At 39.1% G+C, this 21,298-nt stretch overlaps 1 protein-coding gene across 1 annotated transcript in view; it reads left to right on the forward strand.

Moving 5' to 3' along the window:
* Positions 1–17,120, forward strand: part of WDFY1 (WD repeat and FYVE domain containing 1) — a gene marked incomplete at its 5' end in the record, with an annotated part of 17,606 nt that extends 486 nt beyond the window's left edge. Inside the window, 10 exons of the mRNA XM_010012704.1 lie at positions 1,311–1,384; positions 2,606–2,660; positions 4,011–4,161; positions 6,986–7,098; positions 9,620–9,746; positions 11,813–11,918; positions 13,889–13,990; positions 14,758–14,888; positions 15,838–15,946; positions 16,645–17,120. Of these exons, the coding sequence (XP_010011006.1) occupies positions 1,311–1,384; positions 2,606–2,660; positions 4,011–4,161; positions 6,986–7,098; positions 9,620–9,746; positions 11,813–11,918; positions 13,889–13,990; positions 14,758–14,888; positions 15,838–15,946; positions 16,645–16,704 (1,028 nt within the window). The remainder of the gene's footprint in view (positions 1–1,310; positions 1,385–2,605; positions 2,661–4,010; positions 4,162–6,985; positions 7,099–9,619; positions 9,747–11,812; positions 11,919–13,888; positions 13,991–14,757; positions 14,889–15,837; positions 15,947–16,644) is intronic.
* Between the last annotated feature and the right edge of the window lie 4,178 nt (positions 17,121–21,298).

The raw sequence follows: 21,298 nt of genomic DNA on the forward strand, positions 1-21,298 counted from the left end.
GCCTTTTTCCTTTTCTTTTTTATTTTTACCAGCATTTAGGTTATTAAGAGAACAACACTGAGTAGCAGCTTCAGTGCTGAGTAAATCTTGAATGTCAGTGTGCTTTTTTGGTTTTGGAACATCAGTCAGCCTGGGTGCTTTGCTGTAACTTCCTTAATGTCGAGTTGCTACCTGGACACATACCACATATAAAAAGAAGGAATACAATGGAAAAACAAAATGTCATGAAACAAAAGGTATTCTTAGGAATGACGATTTCTGGAGTAATTTGTTGTATACAAATGTTCAATGAAAACCAAAGAATTGGACTTCATAATGTTCTGTGCCTTCTTAGCTGCAGGCTAAGTAGCCTACGATCTAGATTAAAAATGCGAACCGTAATATTTATTTTTTTTCCTAATAGTTGGTCTAAATTACAGCAGTTGCTCCGTTTATTAGTTTTCTAAATAGACTATTCAGATTGCGTGTATAAACCTACAAAGGTTTATACAAAACAATGTGTGCCTGTAGGTAGTTCCAAGGGATGGACTTGTCCTTATGCAGTATGACCAATGTAATATTCCAGACTGTGCTGTCTGGCTTTAAATTTCTAAAAACACCTTCAGGGACACATTTTCTGAGGGTCTTGGGAGAAGAAGGTATTGGTTTAGAACATTGTATCTTTCTCATCCTTGTAATTTGCAAGTTTAATGAAGACATTCTTCAGTGAAATTTTTGTGCAAAGTTTCATTAGGACACTTTATTGTATTTTTGTTGTCATAATTTCAAAAAGGGAAGTAGGTCTTTAGAGGCTTTCTGCTAAAAGAGATCATGCGTAATCTCAAAAAGTCTCCTTAAAGCTGCAGATGTTGAGAAACGGTTCCATATGAAGTTGACATGCAATTACCTATTTTTCTCTAGCACTTTATCTCTCTCTAATGATACAGTCCTCAAATGTAAAGAACAGATTATTGTTGTATGCAATTTAGGGATCCTCTTGAGATAATTTTAGTGAGCTCAAGTTCTTAAGTGTAATCAGCTGCACAAGCTGTGGTTGCTAGCTAGGCTTTCAGCCTGTGTAAAATTTCTCTTACTGGGTTGCATCCTGGGGCAGGAAATCATGTTTGCATATGCTTCATAGTGATAAATCTGAGTTACTGTAATAGTGTTCCTTCTCTTAGCTTCACTGTCTTACCAAGGGACATTATCTATGTAGATGAGTTTCAATCAAGCTACTGAATTTTAATCAGCTTTTGTCTTGAGTGAAAAAAATGTCATATGTATCCTAATAGCTGTTTCAGTAACTGTTATGTCCTTGCCTTTTTTGACAGCCCCATGTTCAGCCATGGCTTATCATCATGACAGCAGAAGAATATTTGTAGGCCAGGATAATGGAGCTATCATGGTAAGCTGCTGTGACTTTTCTTCAGAATTTAGATTAGAATTGCTTAGATTGTCTGTTAGCACCAGGTGCTGCTGGCAGCTGATAATTCATTTTCTTTCCTTTGTTTTTGGAATGCAACTACTACTGAACGGCTGAACTTCTTGACAGTTCATCTGAGATGTACATGGGAGGACTGCAAATTAGCAGGGGTTCTTGTGGCTAGATGTGAGCCAGCTACCCTCAAGAAGTCGTTGAGCCATTAGTGTAGCAGTGAGTGAACACAAACAATTATCCTTCATCAAGGAATTATTTTGAGGAGTACATTAAGCTGGGAAGAGTGCCGTAGTGGTGCACTAACAGTGGTTGTGAACTGTAGCTACCTTGCATCTGGCCAGAAGTATGGATCTGCCTGTATCTTGCCATGCACATGTCTCTGGATTCTCTTGCTGCAGATCTTTTAATAATATGGAAATTTCAACACTGCCTCTAAAATGACAAGAGGCAGGACTGGTTTCTTTCTTGGAATTCTTCTGCCTTTCTATACTGTCATTGTAATTGCTCTCACTCTCCTGGTGAGCAGATACATATGGCAGAATAGAATGTGGGTCTGTATTCTTCCCCTCTTTCCTTGGCAAAAGAGAGGAATCGTGACTCTCAGATGCTTTAATGGTTTCCTTTCTCTATGAAAATAAGGTCAAAATCATAATTGTCCTATAAGGAAGGACCCAGGGTACTGCATGAGTGTCGTAAATAGTGATTCTACTGATAAGTAGGTGTGAATTGTCTACACAGAACTACAGAGAATAGAGGTTCTAGTGACAACTACTTGAAATTGTAAGCAGAAACTTTTAAAATTTCAGTAATGGGTCAAATAGAAAGTACTCTCACTTAAATCTGTCCATTATGAAGTCTCGGATACATAAATCCTAAATACTACAAGGTACAGTTTTGTTTGTTCCTGCTAGGGCCAAATGAGATCATATGTCTTCCTGTACTCTCCTTTTAGCAAACTTGATACTGAAAGGATGCTCGCTATTGAAAATGTAGTTCACTAATGCCTTTAATTTACAGTTGGTGTGTCAGTGCGCTATGCTTAAGCCTCAGAAACTGCTAGGTTTTGGTGAGATATGCATGATATTTGCTATGCAAATTCTAGCCTTTGAGGTTACTGTTCTTTTTTTGGGTATCAATATTGCTTATGTTACTATGGTATCTTTTCTAATGGTTCCACTTTGCTTTTAGGAGTTTCATATTTCAGAAGACTTTAATAAGATGAACTTTGTGAAGACTTATCCAGGTAAACTGTTAACCACTGTCTACACTCAGATTTATGTGAAGAGGAGACATCTAAAATGCTTGGGAAACAGGACACCATCACAGATTAATCAAGTCCGAATATGCTTTAAGTCTGACTGACCTTCTAGTTGTCACTTAGTTGGGGATAACTGCCATAAGAAAAATGTTCTGTTACTGAGTAATCCTCCGTCAGTTGAGGATGTAATCATTATCAGTAAGTTCAGTACATCATTAGTCTGTGAGTGTAATGAGCCAGAACTAGTGAGCTCATCTTTTGCTCTTCAACTGATGTTATATTGCATGAATGTTAGGGTAAGAGTTTTCTAAAGGTGTGTATTGGTATTTGCAATTTTCATCCTTTCTGTATTCTCTGGGCTTGGTTACTTCTAGCTGAAGATAAAGAGTCCTTGCCTTCTCTGTCATTTTAGGAGAGCAACAGGGATGAAAAAGATCTCATTTTTCTGGTACATGGGGAATAGGGATTATTCTTCTAATATTTATGGAGATGCTAATTTCAGTGTTTGCGCATCCTTAAAAGAAATGCAAAACTCCATTGCTGGTTAAAATTGGAATATTCATGTGAAAGGCCTGAAGGAGACTCTTAAAGACTGCAGATTATGTAGCGAAACAAAGCACAGTTTGTCTTATGACTCCCTGACACTGATAGAAGCAATGTTCTTGCTTAGGAGAAAAAGACCTTGTTCTTAAAGCAACAAAACCCCCCTTTATCCTAGGGAAGATGACTTGACAGCTCAGTCAAGGAAACTACTTGCATCTTGGGGGCAGGGGAGCTTCTTTCTAATGCTTGTGTAACTTCTTGCTTAGTGGCAGCTTTCTAAACAGAGTTGGGTGGGATTTGGTTGCTATCACAAGTAGCAGTTTGAATGCCATGGACTAGATACACTTTTAGATGCTTAAAAGCATGAATCTGAGCATAGCTCCCCTGGGGTCAGGAGAAAGAGGCACTTAAAGAAAGCAATTAAGATTTTTAATATGTTACATTACTCCCCAGAAGCCCTGGCCTAACTAGAGGAAGCTGAGGATTTGCCTGCTCCTTAACCAGAGCATCTTGGGTATCTGGGCTGAACTCAGTTTCTGTCTCTGTGGGAGAAAGGCTTAAATTAGCTGACTGCCATGTTTGGTTCACTTAAGCTGTTCAGAAGGCAACTACCAAACAGAACAATGTTAACCTTTTAATTCGGCCTAGAGGCAAGTACAATATAACTGTAAAAACATCTCCCTGGGGCATTGCTTAGATATCATCTTCAACCTGCGTCTCTCGGAATTAGAACATAAGAACATATCACTTTGATTTTTAGAAAAACTAGCCAGAATCCTATTCTTCCCACAGCTCATCAGAATCGAGTGTCTGCTATTACTTTTTGCCTGGCATCAGAGTGGGTTATCAGCACCGGTCATGACAAGTGTATCAGCTGGATGTGCACCAGGAGTGGGAGTATGTTGGGAAGGCATTACTTCACCTCTTGGGCTTCATGTCTACAGTATCCTTTGAAAAATTATTGGGACCCTGAAACTGGAAGAATAGTTTGTTCCTTTAGCTAATTTGTTCCCTCCTTTTCATGTAAAAAGCTAGAGTGAAATATCTTGCAACTCTGCAAACCTGATTAGATGTTTAATACCTTTATTTCTGTTAGCTGTTGTTAGTTAGTAGGAAGGGGATGTTGTGACCTTGAGTTACAGAAATAACAGTATGTACTAGTTCCTAATTTTGAAATGTTTGTCTGTAGTATCTTGTGGAAGTGTCTAGTAAATATCTATAGCCTGGCATGTATACTTCCTAGGCAAGTCACTTTGTTCAACAGATGACAGTTGGTGTTTGAGTCCTTCTAGAGCATAAAACATCATGAAAATCCTTTGGACTGCTTTCATTTTTCTGTGCTTGCTCATGTTAATCTTATCCATCTTTAAGCTGTGGGGTACTCTGAAACTTTATTCTTTACTAGTAGCAATTTCTCTGTGTGCAGTTTGCTTTCCTGCAGATTGCTTTTAACAGCAACATTTGTAGTTTAAGAACTCCAGTTATCTATTCAGCTGCAAGTACTTCAAGGCATTCTTTATCTTATGTAAAAGACTTACAAACCCAGTAGCTTAAAATGTAGTTCATATATCAAAACTCTTGAGCATGAATTAAATAAATTCTAAAACTATTTTTAGCACTTGTTAGTGGTGGCAGTTTAGATGTGGCTGTATAGGAACTGGAGGGACTGGTTGGTGTATAAAGATTAATGGCAGCAATGCAGAAGTGGCAAGATTCAAAAGCTGAACTATATCTCTTGGAAAAATAAAGACCTCTAGAATTGTTATATACCTGTGTAGTGTGAAGAAACTAAGAGGAAAGCTAACTGCTTGGTTGCCAGCAGCAGGTCTAGCCTTCTGAGGTTTCACATCTGTGCAGACCCTGCCATGCTGACTGACAGGTTGGTGTTGTTGCACTGTTCCTCTTTTTTGCTGTCCTTTGAGGTTCTGTCCCACAAAATATTTCATGTACGCCTCATCTCAGCTGCATACAGCACAGAGTGGGGTCAATACTGATCTGTGAGTGTTAGGAGAATAGCTCATAGAACAGTCTGGTGCCTCTGAGCCTCACTATTTGAATAGTTAACACTATTGCAAATAATGGAACAGTTTGTTATGAAAATGGAGGAAAGAATATGACCTTTTCTATTAAGATAAAAATAAATTTCCACTGAAGACTGTGACATTTGAAAATGCATTGTAATTGATTCTGCCTTTGGACTTTTTTTTGGAAGAACTATCTTTCTGGTGCTCGTACTTGCTGCTGGCCTCCCTATCAGGAGATGCCTTAGGAGTTATTTGTTAATGATCCTATGTGTAAGCTTCTGAAAACCATAGCAGAGTGCTTATTCTTTACTGGATTAGTGGGGATAATGCTTGCCTGAACTTCCAAGATGAAGAAAGGATCACATGATCAGAGACTTAGTGGATTTGTTGAAAGTGAATTGTTATCTCAAGATTCTGAAGGCTTAAGAAATGTCATCAGGTGGCAAAACCTCTGCTTTTTCACTTACGGTAGTGGGCTTTTTGGTATACTGACTTCTTAAAGTTAGTCTTTTCTGTTGTGTAGAGTAGGCTACTTTGCTAGCTGTTGCCTGTGGTTTTGGGTGGATCCAGAAGGACAGGTAAGATTATACACAACTCTTGGGTTATGTGGTATCAGCTATTTGGGTTTTTCATAGCTCTTGCATATATCCTGAATAGCAGAAGTCTTGTAAAGGTGGCAGGTTATCTAGGTCCATCCAGCTTGCTGTACCTTAATTTCTGGAGACAGTAGTTATATAGTTGCAAAACCTGAATATCAGAAAACTGTTATGATGTATAAGGTAGCCAAACATGCCACCTTTTTAATAGACTACATGTTACGTGTAGCGTGGCTTTTATGTCACTGTTAAATGACAGAACTCTTTCTGAAATTCATTTTGGTCTTTGATACTGTGCTCAAGGACTTGCATTAGTAAACTTGAAAGTGTAGAGAACAGAACAAGAAATTACATGGTCTCACTTTCTCAGTAGCTAGAATATAGCTAGAGTATACGTCTACTGTAAGGTAAACTAGCTGTGGAGGGTCAATGTCCTTGTATCTTGGTTTTCTTATCCTGAGGGCATCAACTAGTATAACATGCCAGAAAACTAAGAGGTTTTAGAAGCAGCAGGTAAGACTGAATGCCACCCAGAGTCCAGTGAGATGCTCTTAGTGGCAGCTCTGGACTACGCAAGTAGCCTAGGGAGTTCTGGCATTCCTCGTAGACCATGAGTGTGTTCTGTAAATAGCTGCTAGAAATGATCTAAATCTACTTGGCCTGCCTTAAACAGGGGATGAATTACCTCATGGCTTTTCCAGTGGCTTTTGAAAACTTTTTCTCACTTATTTTCCATACTGTCTTACTTGCGTGTGTTGGGAAGTGTGAGAAGAAGAGAGGAATGAAAATGATTTGACTATTATGGTCTCCACCCCATTTAGAAGTAGTGCCCCTCCTTACCGCCAGAGCATGAGAGACTGAAAAGTCCTTGATCAGGGTAAGCACTACTGAGCAAAAGCTAAAACATCGGTGTGTTATCAGCATTGTTCTCAGACCAAACCCAAAGCACAGCACTGCACCAGCTACTGGGAAGGAGAATAACTGTTATAGCTGAACCCAGGACAAGTAGTTATGTAAATATTTAGCTGGCATACTAAAATGTTTTTTTCCAATTGGTTTAAACTCTGTAGCTGACAACTGTGCTGTCTGTTTCAGTTCCGTAAAATACTCTAAGATCAAATGAGGCTTCTCCTTGACTGGCGTTCAGATATGATCATGAAACTTGGCATGCATTTGTTGGTGATTATTCTGGACAGATCACTCTCCTGAAGCTTGAGCAGAATACATGCTCAGTTATCACAACACTCAAAGGGCATGAAGGTAAAGTAACTCCTCCTCTTAATTCCACTTGACCCAGATTATAGTACCTCTTTGTAAATTGCGATTATGAAGTTTGATGTCTACCTTGTAAGGATAGACATTGGGTAAACAACTAGTGCAGGGTAGTAGTTATCAGAAGCTGTTCAGAGCTGTACATACAACTTCTTTAAGAACAGACACGTTCTTGTGAGGGGAAATCTTAGCCTTGTAAATACTGTAAATACTGATGAAAAATAAACATATGCATTCAATTAAACACAAGTTATCCACTAGATGGCCACCTTTAAAAACTTTAGTCTCCCTAACATTGAAAAGAAAGGATGAGAATTTGGGGTTTTTTTGTTTGTTTTTTTTTTTTTTTTCCTGGAGACTTTCTAGTTGTATAATAATACCTAGCAACTCCCAATATAGCTTCTAAAAAGCCACTTAATTCTTGCCAATACAGACTTTGCTGTTCTGATCAGTCTTCATGAGACTTTAGTTTAGTTTTCTATGTTTAGCTGAAACTAAGCTATGTGCAAGAAATCTAGAGAACTTTCTAGGATCAGAACTGTCTAGTGAAAGACAGATGTCTCATCCTGTAGTATAGTCCTTATATCAAATGAAGAACTAAACAAAATAGTCTGTAACATGATATGGAGCCACTGTCTGATGTAAGGCAAGAATGCAAATCGCAGACAAATGTGTAATTTAATAATATGACGAGAGAAGTAAACAAGAGTTAATGCCTCTTCCCATGTGGTACTGGCAACTTTCAAATCAGCTGACTAGTTTGCATTTGGGTAGGGGTGAATTACTCAGAATCATGAGTCTCATCCACTGGAAAAGGCTGCCTTGTTTAATAGCTGTAAGTATAGAGTAGACTTTGTTAAAGCTGAGAAGGCTCCTGATTTACAGATGACTGTAAAATTATCATGCTGGTTTTGAACGCAGGAGACAAGCCGAGATTTTCAAGTGATAAATGCCTCTTCTGCTTTCAGCCAGAATTTCAGATTGTTTCAGTTAAGAGCAAAATAATTCTTTTGGCCCTTTACCTCTGTATGCTTTTGCACTAGTCGGTTCCAATGCAACTCCTGGGTAGTTATTGTGTCAGTCTGAAAGCAGTATGTCTCAACATGGCACTACATATAGTGCAGATTCTGTCTACTGCTTCTAAGCACCAGCTCCCGCGGTGCTGTCCATGTAGCAGACAACTTTGTCTTATCCCTAAGGGGATTGTGATCCTCAAAACAAGAATTGATCTAGTATAAAAGATTATTAAATTTGAGGGGCAGAAACAGGTTTTCCTTCAATTCATGTAATAGCAGCTACTTTTTTTCCTCCACAGTATTTGTGTAATATTCTCAAGGCCTGTTAACTCTAAACTTAAATGGCATCTAGTTCTTCTCTGAGTGCAGCTTTGTTTGCCAGATTTCAAGACTGACTTAATTTTATTTCCTTTCTAGCTCTTGCCTTACTCTGACTTCATAAGCAAGCAGTGCTTGCTTTGCAGTTTAAATTTTTTTTAGAGCTTGTCCTTCATAGGTCAGCTTCCAGAATTCTCCATATTTAACTGCCTACTCTGTGCAATGCTGAGAGAATCCTCAAACCACCTTTTATGCTGCAGATGCTCAATGTGCTCTAATATAACTATTCCCCAATGAGTCAGTTTGAAAAAAGTGTAGTCCTAAAGGAGGCAAGAAAAATCTTTTGTTCCAGAGACCTGGAAAGGACTGATTTGGGCTGTAAATTACCATTCATCTTGCTTTCAGACTAATGAGTTTTTTATGAAAAAGCTGAGCAATGGAAGGATGCTTTAAAGTGAAGGATGTCTGTAAGGGAATAAAATGTGCTTTCAACTTCAAAACTGTAGGTGGCATGACTGACAAAATTACTTCTTTAGTCTCCTGTCTACATTACAATACGCATGTGTAGTTTAAGACTGCTACTGTAAGATGACTGATTACTGCCTGAATAAAGAAGTGCACAGCCAGGTTGGGCCTTCTGAAATCTAGTTTTGTAATATAGTACGTAGTGACCAGATTTGCCAGCGGCAGTGAAACTGTCACTTAGTTTCTTATTCCAACTATTTTAAGGTTATAAATAGTTATGTAAGGGAGTTGGTTTAGCTGTGAATACTGCATACTGTTCTGCAACTGCTGACCAAGCACCTTATTGCGTTGTAGATACTAATCCCTACTTGGCAAGTTTTAATACTTTTCACCTTACAAAGATCACATTAGCCTGCCAACTCTTAAAACCAACTACCTCAATACAAGGGGCAGAAAGATAGTAACTCAAACTTTCTGGCTTTTGATTTGAATCTGACTTTTTTCTTAGGAATGTTTTGTTCTGTTGTTAAATGCTCTTTGTCTCTCTAGAAGTATTGCATCTTGCTGTCTCATGGTGTCTTTTGCCAGGACTTTCAATCTCTGTTGCTGTAGTAAGGGAGTACCTCAGGTTTCACTTTAATGACCAGGAAGAGCATCACCGTGTTGGGGAGTGACTCCCTTAAATCTAACTGCAGAATGTTCTTTCCTAGGAAGTATTACTTCCCTGTGGTGGGATCCTGCTCAACGACTGCTCTTCTCAGGTGCCTCTGATCACAGCATTATCATGTGGGATATTGGTGGAAGGAAGGGACGAACACTGCTGCTTCAGGGTCATCAGTATGTAATGGAGTCTTATTTTTCCCTAACATAATGAACACAGAGTCCCGGGAAGAGTAAATAGCACAGCAAAATATTTGAATCTTTGAATAATGGAGAAAATAACTTTTTGCAGACCTCTGAGTGGGAAGAAAGATTATCAGTACTAGGAAAGTGTTACTGGTAAATCTTTAATTTTGCTCATGTTAGATACTTCTAAACCATGGGTAATAAGAACATAATGTAAAAATAGGTTATAGAAAGAGGTGGATGAAGAGTAAATAGCACAGCAAAATATTTGAATCTTTGAATAATGGAGAAAATAACTTTTTGCAGACCTCTGAGTGGGAAGAAAGATTATCAGTACTAGGAAAGTGTTACTGGTAAATCTTTAATTTTGCTCATGTTAGATACTTCTAAACCATGGGTAATAAGAACATAATGTAAAAATAGGTTATAGAAAGAGGTGGATAAAACTCCTAAATCATCTTGCTTGGACTTTATGTGGAAGTTGCACACTTCTATATTGTAAATACTTCACTGAGTTGCCTGTGAGGTTGGGGCTAGAAACTTAATGTATGTGCATGTTGATGTACCCACATAGAATGAACTTCAGTATTTTCCTGTTCCCTGTCATCTTCTATCAGTGAGGCGATAAACTGGCTAACTTATAGGGGTGGTCTCTCAACTTCAGAAAAGTATGTCACATCTCCACTGTTGTGTGGATTAAGTAGTTATCTTTATTTAATCAAGTCTTTATTTTTACAGAGTCACAACACTAGCTGCCATTTTTTAAATCTAGGGCCTTAATTCCATCTGACAGGCAGTTCACCACTGAAGACATAGAATCATAGAATGGTTTGGGTTGGAAAGGACCTTAAAATCATCTAGTTCCAACCCCCCTGCCGTGAGCAGGGACACCTCACACTAAGCCATGTCACCGAAGGCTCTGTCCAACCTGGCTTTGAACACTGCCAGGGATGGAGCATTCACAACTTCCTTGGGCAACCTATTCCAGTGCCTCATCACCCTCACTGTAAAGAACTTCTTCCTTATAGCTAATCTAAACTTCCCCTGTTTAAGTTTGAACTAAACTTATATGAACTAATATATTTTACTTTAGAAATGCACTGGTAAGTAGAGATCTTGTTTATGTTTAAAGATGTGTTTGTATAGTGCATTCTCCTCTTGTCTAATTCCGTAGATGCCTCCATCCACCTTTGATCAAGACTTATAGCCTTAGCCCTAGAACTCTTGTTAAATCTTGAGGATTTAGTTTTATGGCTAAAGAACTAATTAATAGAGTACTGGTTACAAAAAAGTAACTGAAGTCAGTGACTGGAGGACTTGATACTGCTGTTACTGCTGCATCATGTGTCCTGGTGAAGACTTGTAACACTTAGTTTCTCTTCAAACATCCCACTTAGCATCAAACTTCATACTGAATGGGAAAGTAAGTTCTTCTGAGAAGCAGAATGGGTTTTTTAATTCAACTTGGATATTGCAAAGCAGTCTAATACTGTTGAGATCCTTTGTTTAGTTTCTTAGGGTAGGCTGTTATTTTGCCATGACTTTATTTAGGATTAAATTGTCTTATTGGTGAATGCATGCTTTGCTTTGCAGCTACAGACTTAGTTACTGTGATTTATTAGCAAAAGTGGAAGCTCCATCTGCTTCCCAGCTGTATCTTGAAACAAATATTTCTCTTTATTTTTCCAGTTGTCTCTGTTTTGATAACTGGCTTTCCTTGCCAACACAGAAGAGTATCTGCGCACACACTCTGAGCCAGTTGACACTCAGCTCGCTGTCAATGCTTACTGCCAGCAAATGTTAATGTGGAACTGTACTTCTGGTCTTCTGGTCAAGCCTGTAAAAACACTGTTCTAGGCAGTGTCCTGATGCTAGGGTAGTGCTCAGGTGACAGCATCTGTTCACTTATCTTCTTAGCTCTACTTAGTAGACTTACCAAAGTGTTTGGAAATAATTTTTGGCTTCCTAGGTAGCTTTACAAGGATAAATCAGGGTTTGCTGGGAAACTAAGCTTTGTTTAAATACCTATGGGTAAATAGTGTCTACTTTGTTTGCAGTGACAAGGTGCAGGCTATCTGTTACCTACAGCTGACACGGCAGCTGGTATCTTGTTCAGCTGATGGGGGAATTGCTGTTTGGAACATGGATATTAGCCGAGAAGAGGTAAGATCATATCCAAGGTCAAAGATTTCTTTTTACTTTCTTTTTACTTTGTTTTTTTAACCCCTCCCACCCCCACCCTTTTCAGAGGCTGATGTGGCTTTCCTTAGTCAGTTCTACAGGCTGGTTTTCTCACGTTACCTGAGACTTTAAGGCTGAATGATACCATTAAAACCTGCTGTTGTAGTGTCTGTCCATGCAATTCAGAATGTAGAGATTCAGTCCCCACACAACATTTTTTAAAGACCTCAGTACACAGCAACCGATCCTGGCATGCAGATTCTTTCTTCATCAGTTCATATCCATCATAGAAGCTGAAAATATGTATATTTAGTACTATTTTTGTTAAACCATAATTACAGGGGTTAGTTTTGGTTGCTCCCATAAAGCAGTATTTAAGACTCAGCCTTCCTTGCTCTATTGCTATTCCTTAAATGAAAGTGTCATGATTAAGAACTATTTTCTTCTTCACCTTAAATGCACTGGATGCTGTATGTGATGCTTCTAACATTTTCAGCATGGTGAGCTCTCCTCAAAACTTCTGTAATATTATGAAACTTTGTAGTTGTAAGGAGTTGACTTGCAATAGAACTGGGAAAACAAGATGTGCCTGTTTCTCTTTTGAATCTGCACACAATAATTAAGGGATCTTGTAAATAATAGATAGTTTTAATACAATTAAAATAATATGGTTAGCTTAAAACGGCCATGATATCTCAGAACTCATTGGAAAAACATGATCAAGCCCAATCCAAAAGCAAAGAAACTAAATGTTTGAAGAATGATGAACATACTTCCTCTGAAGCACTAGCTAGTGAGTTATGTTACAGGGCATCTTCATGTATGCACAGAAGACCAGAAGACAGACTTTTGATTAGAAGGAATGGTAACTTTGCTGACAGTGTTACTGTGATCTCTAGCAGTTCAAACTATATGTTGGTAATGTTGGCAGATTTTTACTTCCTATTTTATGCCGAAATTAAGATGAAAAGAATAGGAAGATATCCTGGTTTTCTGTTAGAGGGAGCCAGAAAGTGGATTGTCTTCTCAAAAATGCTATTAAGTGAAAAATCTTATTGTAAGTAGCTGAAAGAAGCAATATGGAACATCTCACTTGGGGGAAAGGTGACTCATTTCCTCTACTCTCCTCCCCACCCCCCATGCTGGACTTGTTACTACCCTTTACAGTATTTTCCACTAGCATGGAGGAAGGAAGAGAATGCAATCAAAGTTGAAGATGTAGGAACTGGACATATGGTATTAGTAAATATTCATGGTGAGGTGGTGGTGCAGCTGACAATACTGTTGTTTTATTACTGTCAACAGTGGGTGTAAGTGAATTCAGGAGAAAAGCTCTGTTGTTCCAGCTTTCCTTCTGTGAGGGGAGTCTTTCTTTATTTGGCCTAGTCCATTTATGGCAGGAAAAATATGTTGGTGGGAGAAGGGATGCTTAATGAAGATGTGAGCAGGATGGAAAATGCAGATGAGTTCTCAATTATTTCAAACTGCAATCCTAGGGAAATAGAAAATATGTTTGCTTCCAGAATTTAGTTCTGGACCCCACCTCTTTGAGAGGATGACTGCCTCATATCTTCTACAGTTTGGATTACACTAGCCCTTAAAAATCATCTAGGCAGCTAGAGTAGCAGTCTTTGAATGCCTGCAGCAAATTTAATAACTTAGATGTTTGAATTAGGTTTCTTGCTAAGGCAGTAACATAACACACTGCTGTAGGCTTAAAAAATACAGGTGGTGTGTAGGTAACAAATAACTGTAGACTTGGTTTTGGCATCTTGACTTTTGTACTGAGCTTCCTATGTACTTTACTTTAGGCGATCTATTGTTGTGATGTCCAGAGCTGAGACAGGGCATCTTTCCAAGTAAAACTTTACTTTGGGTTCTTAAAATAGACTTCTTTGGCTGCTGTATGAGGAAAAATATTCTGATTGCTTGCATCTCTTGCTCTTTTGTAGGCTCCTCAATGGCTAGAAAGTGATTCCTGCCAGAAGTGTGAACAACCTTTCTTCTGGAATATAAAGCAAATGTGGGACACAAAGACATTAGGGTTGAGACAGGTGAGACTGCTGTTTCGAGTGCTTAGCTGTGTTTCAGCAGTTAAGCAAAATGCAAACATAAAACTATTAAAGCTGTTAGATCTTTAAAACGGTTGGTATTTTTGCTGCTTTGAAGTGAGGGTTTATTGAGAGATCATAGCTTCTAGGCAGTGCTAAGAAATTTCTGAATTCTGTGGAAAGTGTTAGATCAAACTTCTGTCATGGGGCTGAAGTTGAAGCAGGCTGTGTTGTCAGCACTCTGTTAGATTTCTCTGAATATATCTATGCACTGGAACTGTGGACAGCTGATCCTCAAGTGTTGTGTAAAGTGGCACACAATGCCCCATAGCTGAGCAAGCTGCAGCCTAACATTGTGGGGTACTCAGTTCAGTGAAGCAGTGATGGCCCTGTTCTTATGGGCTAGAATGTAAAAGTTTTCCAGATAGCTTTCTTTTTTGAGAGACTGGACAGGCACCAAGACACTCATCTGTTTCTGGCTTTCTTAGACTATTTTTTTCTTGGTTGTTTGTTCAACTCTTTTTATTCCCCTGCTCCCAGAAGGAGCTTGCAAAAAGAGAAGAGGATAGTCAGGGGCAATATGGAGGTAAATGCATTAATGGCCAAGAAGATTGCACGGAACTCTAGAGTCCTTAGTCTTTGACCCAACAGAAGACTTACTAACAGGTTGCTTTCTAACAAGTTGCAAACCAGAAGCTCTGTTGGTTTTGTTCAGTGAACACTTGGTAAGCAACACAATAATAGTGATTTGTTTGTTTTCCTCTGTGAAGCATCATTGCAGAAAATGTGGGCAAGCAGTGTGTGGCAAGTGCAGTACCAAACGGTCAAGTTACCCAATCATGGGATTTGAGTTCCAGGTCCGTGTCTGTGATTCCTGTTTTGAGTCAATCAAGGACGAAGAGTGAGTATTAAGGAATAATAAACTAAAGTAGTATTGCTGAGGTACAGAAACACTTGTGCTTGCTCCGTATCCACACCCAGTCCTACAGTCGGTGATTGTTGACGCTCTGCTTGCTAGGCCACCTTTTCCTTGGCACTCAAAGTACTACAATAACAGATATCCCTCAGCTGGCACTGCAAGCTGATTTGGATTAGATGTGGTGTTACAACTTTTTTATCTACTCTATTTCTTCTTTTCCATGAGCCCAGATCTGGAGCTGAAACATACTTGTATCAAGATTTCTGTTTAGGTAAAGGCTATTGATTGCACATGCATTAGTTCATGTATACTTACTGAAAACTGTTTCTATGGGGATATTCTTCACAGCCCAACATTATTTTCCCTGTGCAAGCAAATTGGGTTAAATGTTGTTTGCCGTCTCATTCAACTGTTCTTAGCAATGCAGGAACCCTGTTTTTATCTTGATAAGAACAGCACTTCACTGTCTTGACATCTCCCTGGACACCTGATGTGCTAAAGGACCAAAGTAATCAGATGCTAATTTTGGGGGTGTTTGGTTTTTTTGTTGTAGTGGTGGTTGTTGAGTTGGGGATTATTTTTTTTTTTTTTGGGTTGACTCACTATAGCCAGAGGAAAAACTGTAGCTGAGCTTGACGTAATAACCAAGAGCAGAATTGTTTACTAATGTGCTGTCCCACTTCTGCTCTAGTATTATTAACAGTCAGGTTGCAGAAGACTGTGAAATGTCACACCTTGTAAATACACAAGCAATGCCTTGGTATGACTTGCTGATTTAATTCTGTCCCCTTTAACATGGCACTGAGTTCTCAGGAGTGATTTATTAGTACTTGAGCAACTTTATTTTCTTATAAGTTTATTTTGCACTGCTATACTGATGCCATCAAGCTTCATCTGATGGCTGGCTTTCATTTGAATTGTTCTCATGCAGCCGTACTTCCTTGGCAACCTTTCATGAAGGAAAACACAACATTTCACACATGTCCATGGACATCTCCAGAGGGCTAATGGTGACTTGTGGGAGCGACCGGATTGTGAAGGTATTCATGTACTTCTTTCCTGCATTTATCAGAGATACTTAATAGAAGACTAATGTTTGTATATACCTTTTTCTTCCTGTCAACTGTTGCTACAAAGTTAAAACAAGGGCAGCAAGAATCCTATTTGTTGCAGGCTGTTCTTCCTGCAGCAGAGTGAGGAAGGCACCTGAAATGACTCCACTGTATGGAGTTTAGCTGTCAGAGCTGGAGTGTCCTCTGGACAAACAAAGCAGTAGGAGAATGGGCCAGCAGCCTTAAAGGCACAGACAGGATGAAACGTGTAGACTTCCTGAACACCGAGCTCCCTGGCTTCTTGGAGCATTGCAACTAAAAGCCTTGGTTATGAGACAGGGACATGGAAATCCACCTGATGTAGAATCTTGATGCACTTCAGCTATACATCCACCATGCACGTCAAACTGAGACTGTTCCAGTCCGCCCTGGTTTTGTGTAAGCCTGTTTGTGAGAAACTGCATAGCACTTTTAAAAACACACCTACAGAGAATTTCTAGAAGGCTCTCTTGAGCCCAAAGTTTGGCTTTTGGTTTGTAAGGGTGGTGTAACTCTTTGGCATTTTTCTCAAGTATTTGTTGCTTTGTCGCCAGGGAGGTCTCTTATGTTTGCTTTTGTGCCTCTTACAGAAATACCTCTTGGGTCTTTAATAATGCTGTGTAATTCTCTACAATATTTTCTTCCAGATCTGGGACATGACGCCAGTAGTTGGTTGCAGCCTTGCAACTGGCTTCTCTTCACGCTGATCTCATACATGACAGGGTTATGCACCTTATGTACAGCAATATGCACCGAACAGATGGAATTCTTCTTACGAATATTACCGCAAACACTGGTCGCTTGGTTCTTCTCCTGCTGCTGTTCCAGGATGGACAGTCGCCTTTGTAGAGCACGGCTTTTCTGTTGGGCTCACCAGGAATCTCCTTGGTGCGGAAGTGCAGTTTTGCAGCCTCTTGGACTAACTTAAAATGGCTACCTGCAATATGACCCTTTGATGAAAGGACCTGTTGTTTCTCAGTTTACATACGTAGTGTTAACAGTGTGCTGTCTCTGCTGATGTATCTTGTACAGATACCTTGTAGCTAAACCATTATCTGGGTAAAATGAGTGTAGTAAATGCAATTTGTGCAAATAGTAAAATAACTTATTCTCTCTTCCAAAAAGCAGTTCTGTAGAAATACTTTTGAGCAGTCACTGTCTAAACTGCCTCCAAAAGGTATGCTGGTTATTCCTATGGAAGGAGGAAAACTTCAAAGTGGCAGGTAACTTCTTTCAGATGAGATAGTTAGAGAACCTTTGATCACACAAGATTTCCTTTATTGGCTTTCTTGTAGTGTTTGTCTTCAAGTTCATTTACTAGTGAAATGACCTTTGTAGAACAGCTGTTCTGTTAGGTAGCTGGTGAGGCTTTGAACAATTCTAGGCTCTAGTATTTTAGCATAGCTAGTAAACTTCTCTAATTCTTATGAAAATGTGCAGCCCAGCTACTCTACTTGAAAGACAGGCCATTATTATGAGCCATATAATTTGAGAACTCTATAATGCTGTTAGAATGGGAAGCTAAGTAAATCTGCCTTGTCAAATGTAATGGCTAAGAAAAAATGGCCAGCTAAATTTTAGAGACTTTTTTTCCTGTGGAAAGGCTGATGTTTCTTTAATGGTAGGGAACTTGTCTCTGCTAAAGTGTGGCATAAATTCAGATACTGCCTTGATGTTGCTTAAAATGGATAAATACAGAGCAATAATTACTGAGGTACAGAACAACTGCTTCCCCCCCACCCCCGCACTTAAGTCTGTCAATCCCAAAATACCCATTGTTGATCGTTTCCTGTTTGAAAGCAGAGAAGTATGAAGAAGAGCTGGGAGGGTTTTGTGACTGCAGTTGTCACACAGAGGAAATAACTGTTGAGATATTGTCAGTAAATTGGTGTGTCAGTTGTGTGAATTTCCTACATTTGAACACTCCAAGGAGAATTTACTTTGAAACTTTGAAAGCTAAGGTAACTTGTCACAGAGTTTTAAGCTTGGAGCTGTTTAGATTTTTCTGGAAACAGAAGCATATGTGTGAGGACAAAAATTGTGGGTAGGTCAGCTGGCCTGGAATAGGTGGTGTTGCACAACTATCAAAGGTAATAGGCTCTTTCTGACAGAGGACTTAAAGGTTAGACTGTCTTTATTTACAGCAACTATCAAGTGGTGCTATGAGTGTTAGTGAGTTCAAGTCCTAGGTGTGTAACTTGACACTAATAACCTGCACTGGACCATGCTGTAGGCTGAAACAGATGAAGATCATGGTGTTGTTAGTATGTCATGATTCACTTGCATTTTAAGCCAAAAAGCTGATAGTCTCCAAAGGGCATTAGAATCTAGAATATGTTAGATACTGTTATTTTGAATCTGGCTTTGTCTGCCTTTCGATGGGCCTTCTTTGGAAGTTTGGCGAAGAGTCTTTTAATTTGCTAGGCTTATTGGGCCACTGAAGAATAAATAAATCCCTCTTCTGTGGGCATCCCAAAACTTGCCTTGCCCTCAATTTGGGATTGGAAATTTGTCACGCTGATTTGACTCATGCCTTGCTACATGCTGTATAGCTTAGTGGTTTTTGTAAAGGCTTATTTCTAAGCTATTGAGAGAAAATCAGCTTGTACTGGAAAAAAAGTTGCAGCTTTCTGCTCTGAAGACCTTCACCCTTGTAAATTAGAAAGGAAGCTGGGTGAATAAGCCTTGATAATGCTCTGCATTCACTTTCAGACTTCATATCTGGCTCTGGAAGAAAATAGAAGCCTCCTTCCTCACAGTGTGTAAGGCAGAACATAAGCTACATTGCTAGAAGTGTTTAAGATTCTACTCGGGTAGGCAAGGAGATCTAGGATCAAGAGTTAAGCTGGGAGGTTGATGTAGATGTGGGACAAATAGCATATTTTTCAAAGCGGATGTTCTGAAACTTACACCAATGATACTGAGGTGTAACTCCTTTGCAGCTAGCACTCCTGAGCTTCAGCTTTTTTAGTTCCGATTAGTCAACGTGCCCCCTGCTTTGCATGCAGCTCCCCCCTTCCCTGTGAATACTTCCTCTACTTCTTTGCATTACGGTTTTGCCACTAGATAATATATTCTCTACTACATATTGTTAAACCTAAGGAATCTATTTTCTATAATTGATATACTTAAAGATAGCGTCCGTTTAGATATAACAAGACAATTATGGCTGCTAAATCACTAGTCATTTAAGTATACTCTTGGTGTTGAATGAGTAATGCTTACAAACCACTAAAAAGATAGTGTTTTGTTTATAAACAACTATTTCAAAGGGGCACATATTCTGTCATGAATCTGAACATCAGCTCTAGTGTGCAATTACTGAGAAGGCTTAATTTTGAAGCATTACTAATCTTGCTTGTATAACCTCCTTCATTGGGGCAGGGAAGGGGAGCAAAGGGTACTAGTATGTGCTAATTCTTTACTAGTTGTATTCCTGTACCCTGCATAGTTAAGAGATGCTAGATAAATCTGTCCCTTGCTCCTTCTTGTCTGTTTTTTAAACTTTGATTACATGTATAATAAAATATTTCTTGATATTCACTTAGTCTATTTGGATGATCCATCTTTTCTTCCATTCCGCGAATGGACAATCCCCATTGTGTGCTCGGGCTCCTCCTTTACATGGCCCACATCCAAATTCTAGGTTGGAGGGAAAGCTTGTCATGTGTTGTATTTGGAGCTGAATGAGCTGCAGCAGTGGGGTTGAAGGCCCATGATGAACCAGTGAGCTGAGAGACAAACAACTGCTGTATGGTCCCAGCTAGGAATGTATAACCCTGTCCTATATCCTAGTTGCCAGTCCATATAGACCCCTTCTCTGGTTCATCTGGTTCCTCTTCAGAGGTCTGCAAAGGTTCTTACAACATAGAGTATCATAGGATCAACCCCTTTTCTGACATCCTTTGGATCTGTCTGAGATATTACAGAAATACTAATTTATGCTGGATGGGATGATCAGACTCTATAATATGATATATACAGAGGATATAAACTGCAGCCACAGGAGGTGGTTACACTTGTCTCATGATCGTTTCTCACAGAGCAAGGATGGGAACAAGCTGGGAAGCATCCTTAATCCTCACAGTTAGACACAGCCTTCACGGGCTCAAATACGGCACTGGCTGGCTTTTTAACACTTGGAATGCCTGAATATTAGCCAGATAATAATGTAGTGTAGCTCACTGCTCCCTTGGGAATTCAGGAGCAATAGAAGGAATCTGAAAGGGTTTTGCAAACTCCTTCCACGTGTGTAGGCTGGCTGAGTATCCTGTATGGTATATAATACTGTAATTTTACCTTTTTTAACAAGACACATTTCGTTTTGATCAGCTTACACTCCTCACCTTTTCTAAGGCAAAATACCCTGTTTTCTAGTTCCCACAAAAACTGACTGGAGACAATGAAGCTGTTACTGATCTGCAGTCAGGAAAGCCTGTTTAGATGTCTGTGTAGACCATCTTACAGAGTGTTTTAAAAAAGGCATATGAACTCTAGATTTAGTAAAATTTGAAAATGTTTGAGAACTGCAACTGGTGTCCTTGTGAAAGCACTAAAATACGTTGTGTTGGGTTTCTAAATGAGAATGTATAGTTGATCGCTTCTCACATTCCTTATGTCGTAAAACAGCTGTGTGGCAGGTCTTAGCGATGAGGGGGTTTTGATGTGGTGTTGTCTTTACTCTTCGGAGATGACTAGATGCAGGGAAGAGACAGGCTTTTATGTTGATCTGATTTACTACTGCATTACTTCAGAAGAAAAGTTCTCTAAAGCTCTGTCTCTGTAGACAAAGTGCTCAGTGCTGAATGACCTGGCTAACAGGTGGTCTACTAAATTCTTTTAGTATGTACAAACTAATAGTTGAACAGATTCAAAGACTGTTACTGGTTTTGTCACTTTGGCAGTGGAAGAAAGTATCAAAATATCAGTGATAAAATCTATACAATTTATTTTCCATAAAATTAAATATAAAATATCTTACCAAATAGTAAACCGAAATACATGGAGTAATTAGAAACTTTGCTTTCTGCTTCTGTAGCATGAGCCTTTTTCATCCCAACATACAGGCAGCACAGAGTTGCTGTTGCTAATTGCCTTCCAACTCACTTGTGTACCCAGGGTCTCTTACCAGTTTTACTATATAATCTGTGCTCACACAGAAGTTGAATCATATTCTTTGACTTAATCTCAATGTGTTACACTAATTTGGGTGGGATTGTCTTCAGAATATTTAGTATATTCATTCCCAAGTTGCCTTTTGTCACAAAGATATAATGAGTTGCCTTATATCTAACTGTTATG

The sequence above is a fragment of the Nestor notabilis genome, unplaced genomic scaffold (assembly GCF_000696875.1).
Source record: "Nestor notabilis isolate BGI_N333 unplaced genomic scaffold, ASM69687v1 scaffold23814, whole genome shotgun sequence".
Taxonomy (NCBI): Eukaryota; Metazoa; Chordata; class Aves; order Psittaciformes; family Psittacidae; genus Nestor; species Nestor notabilis.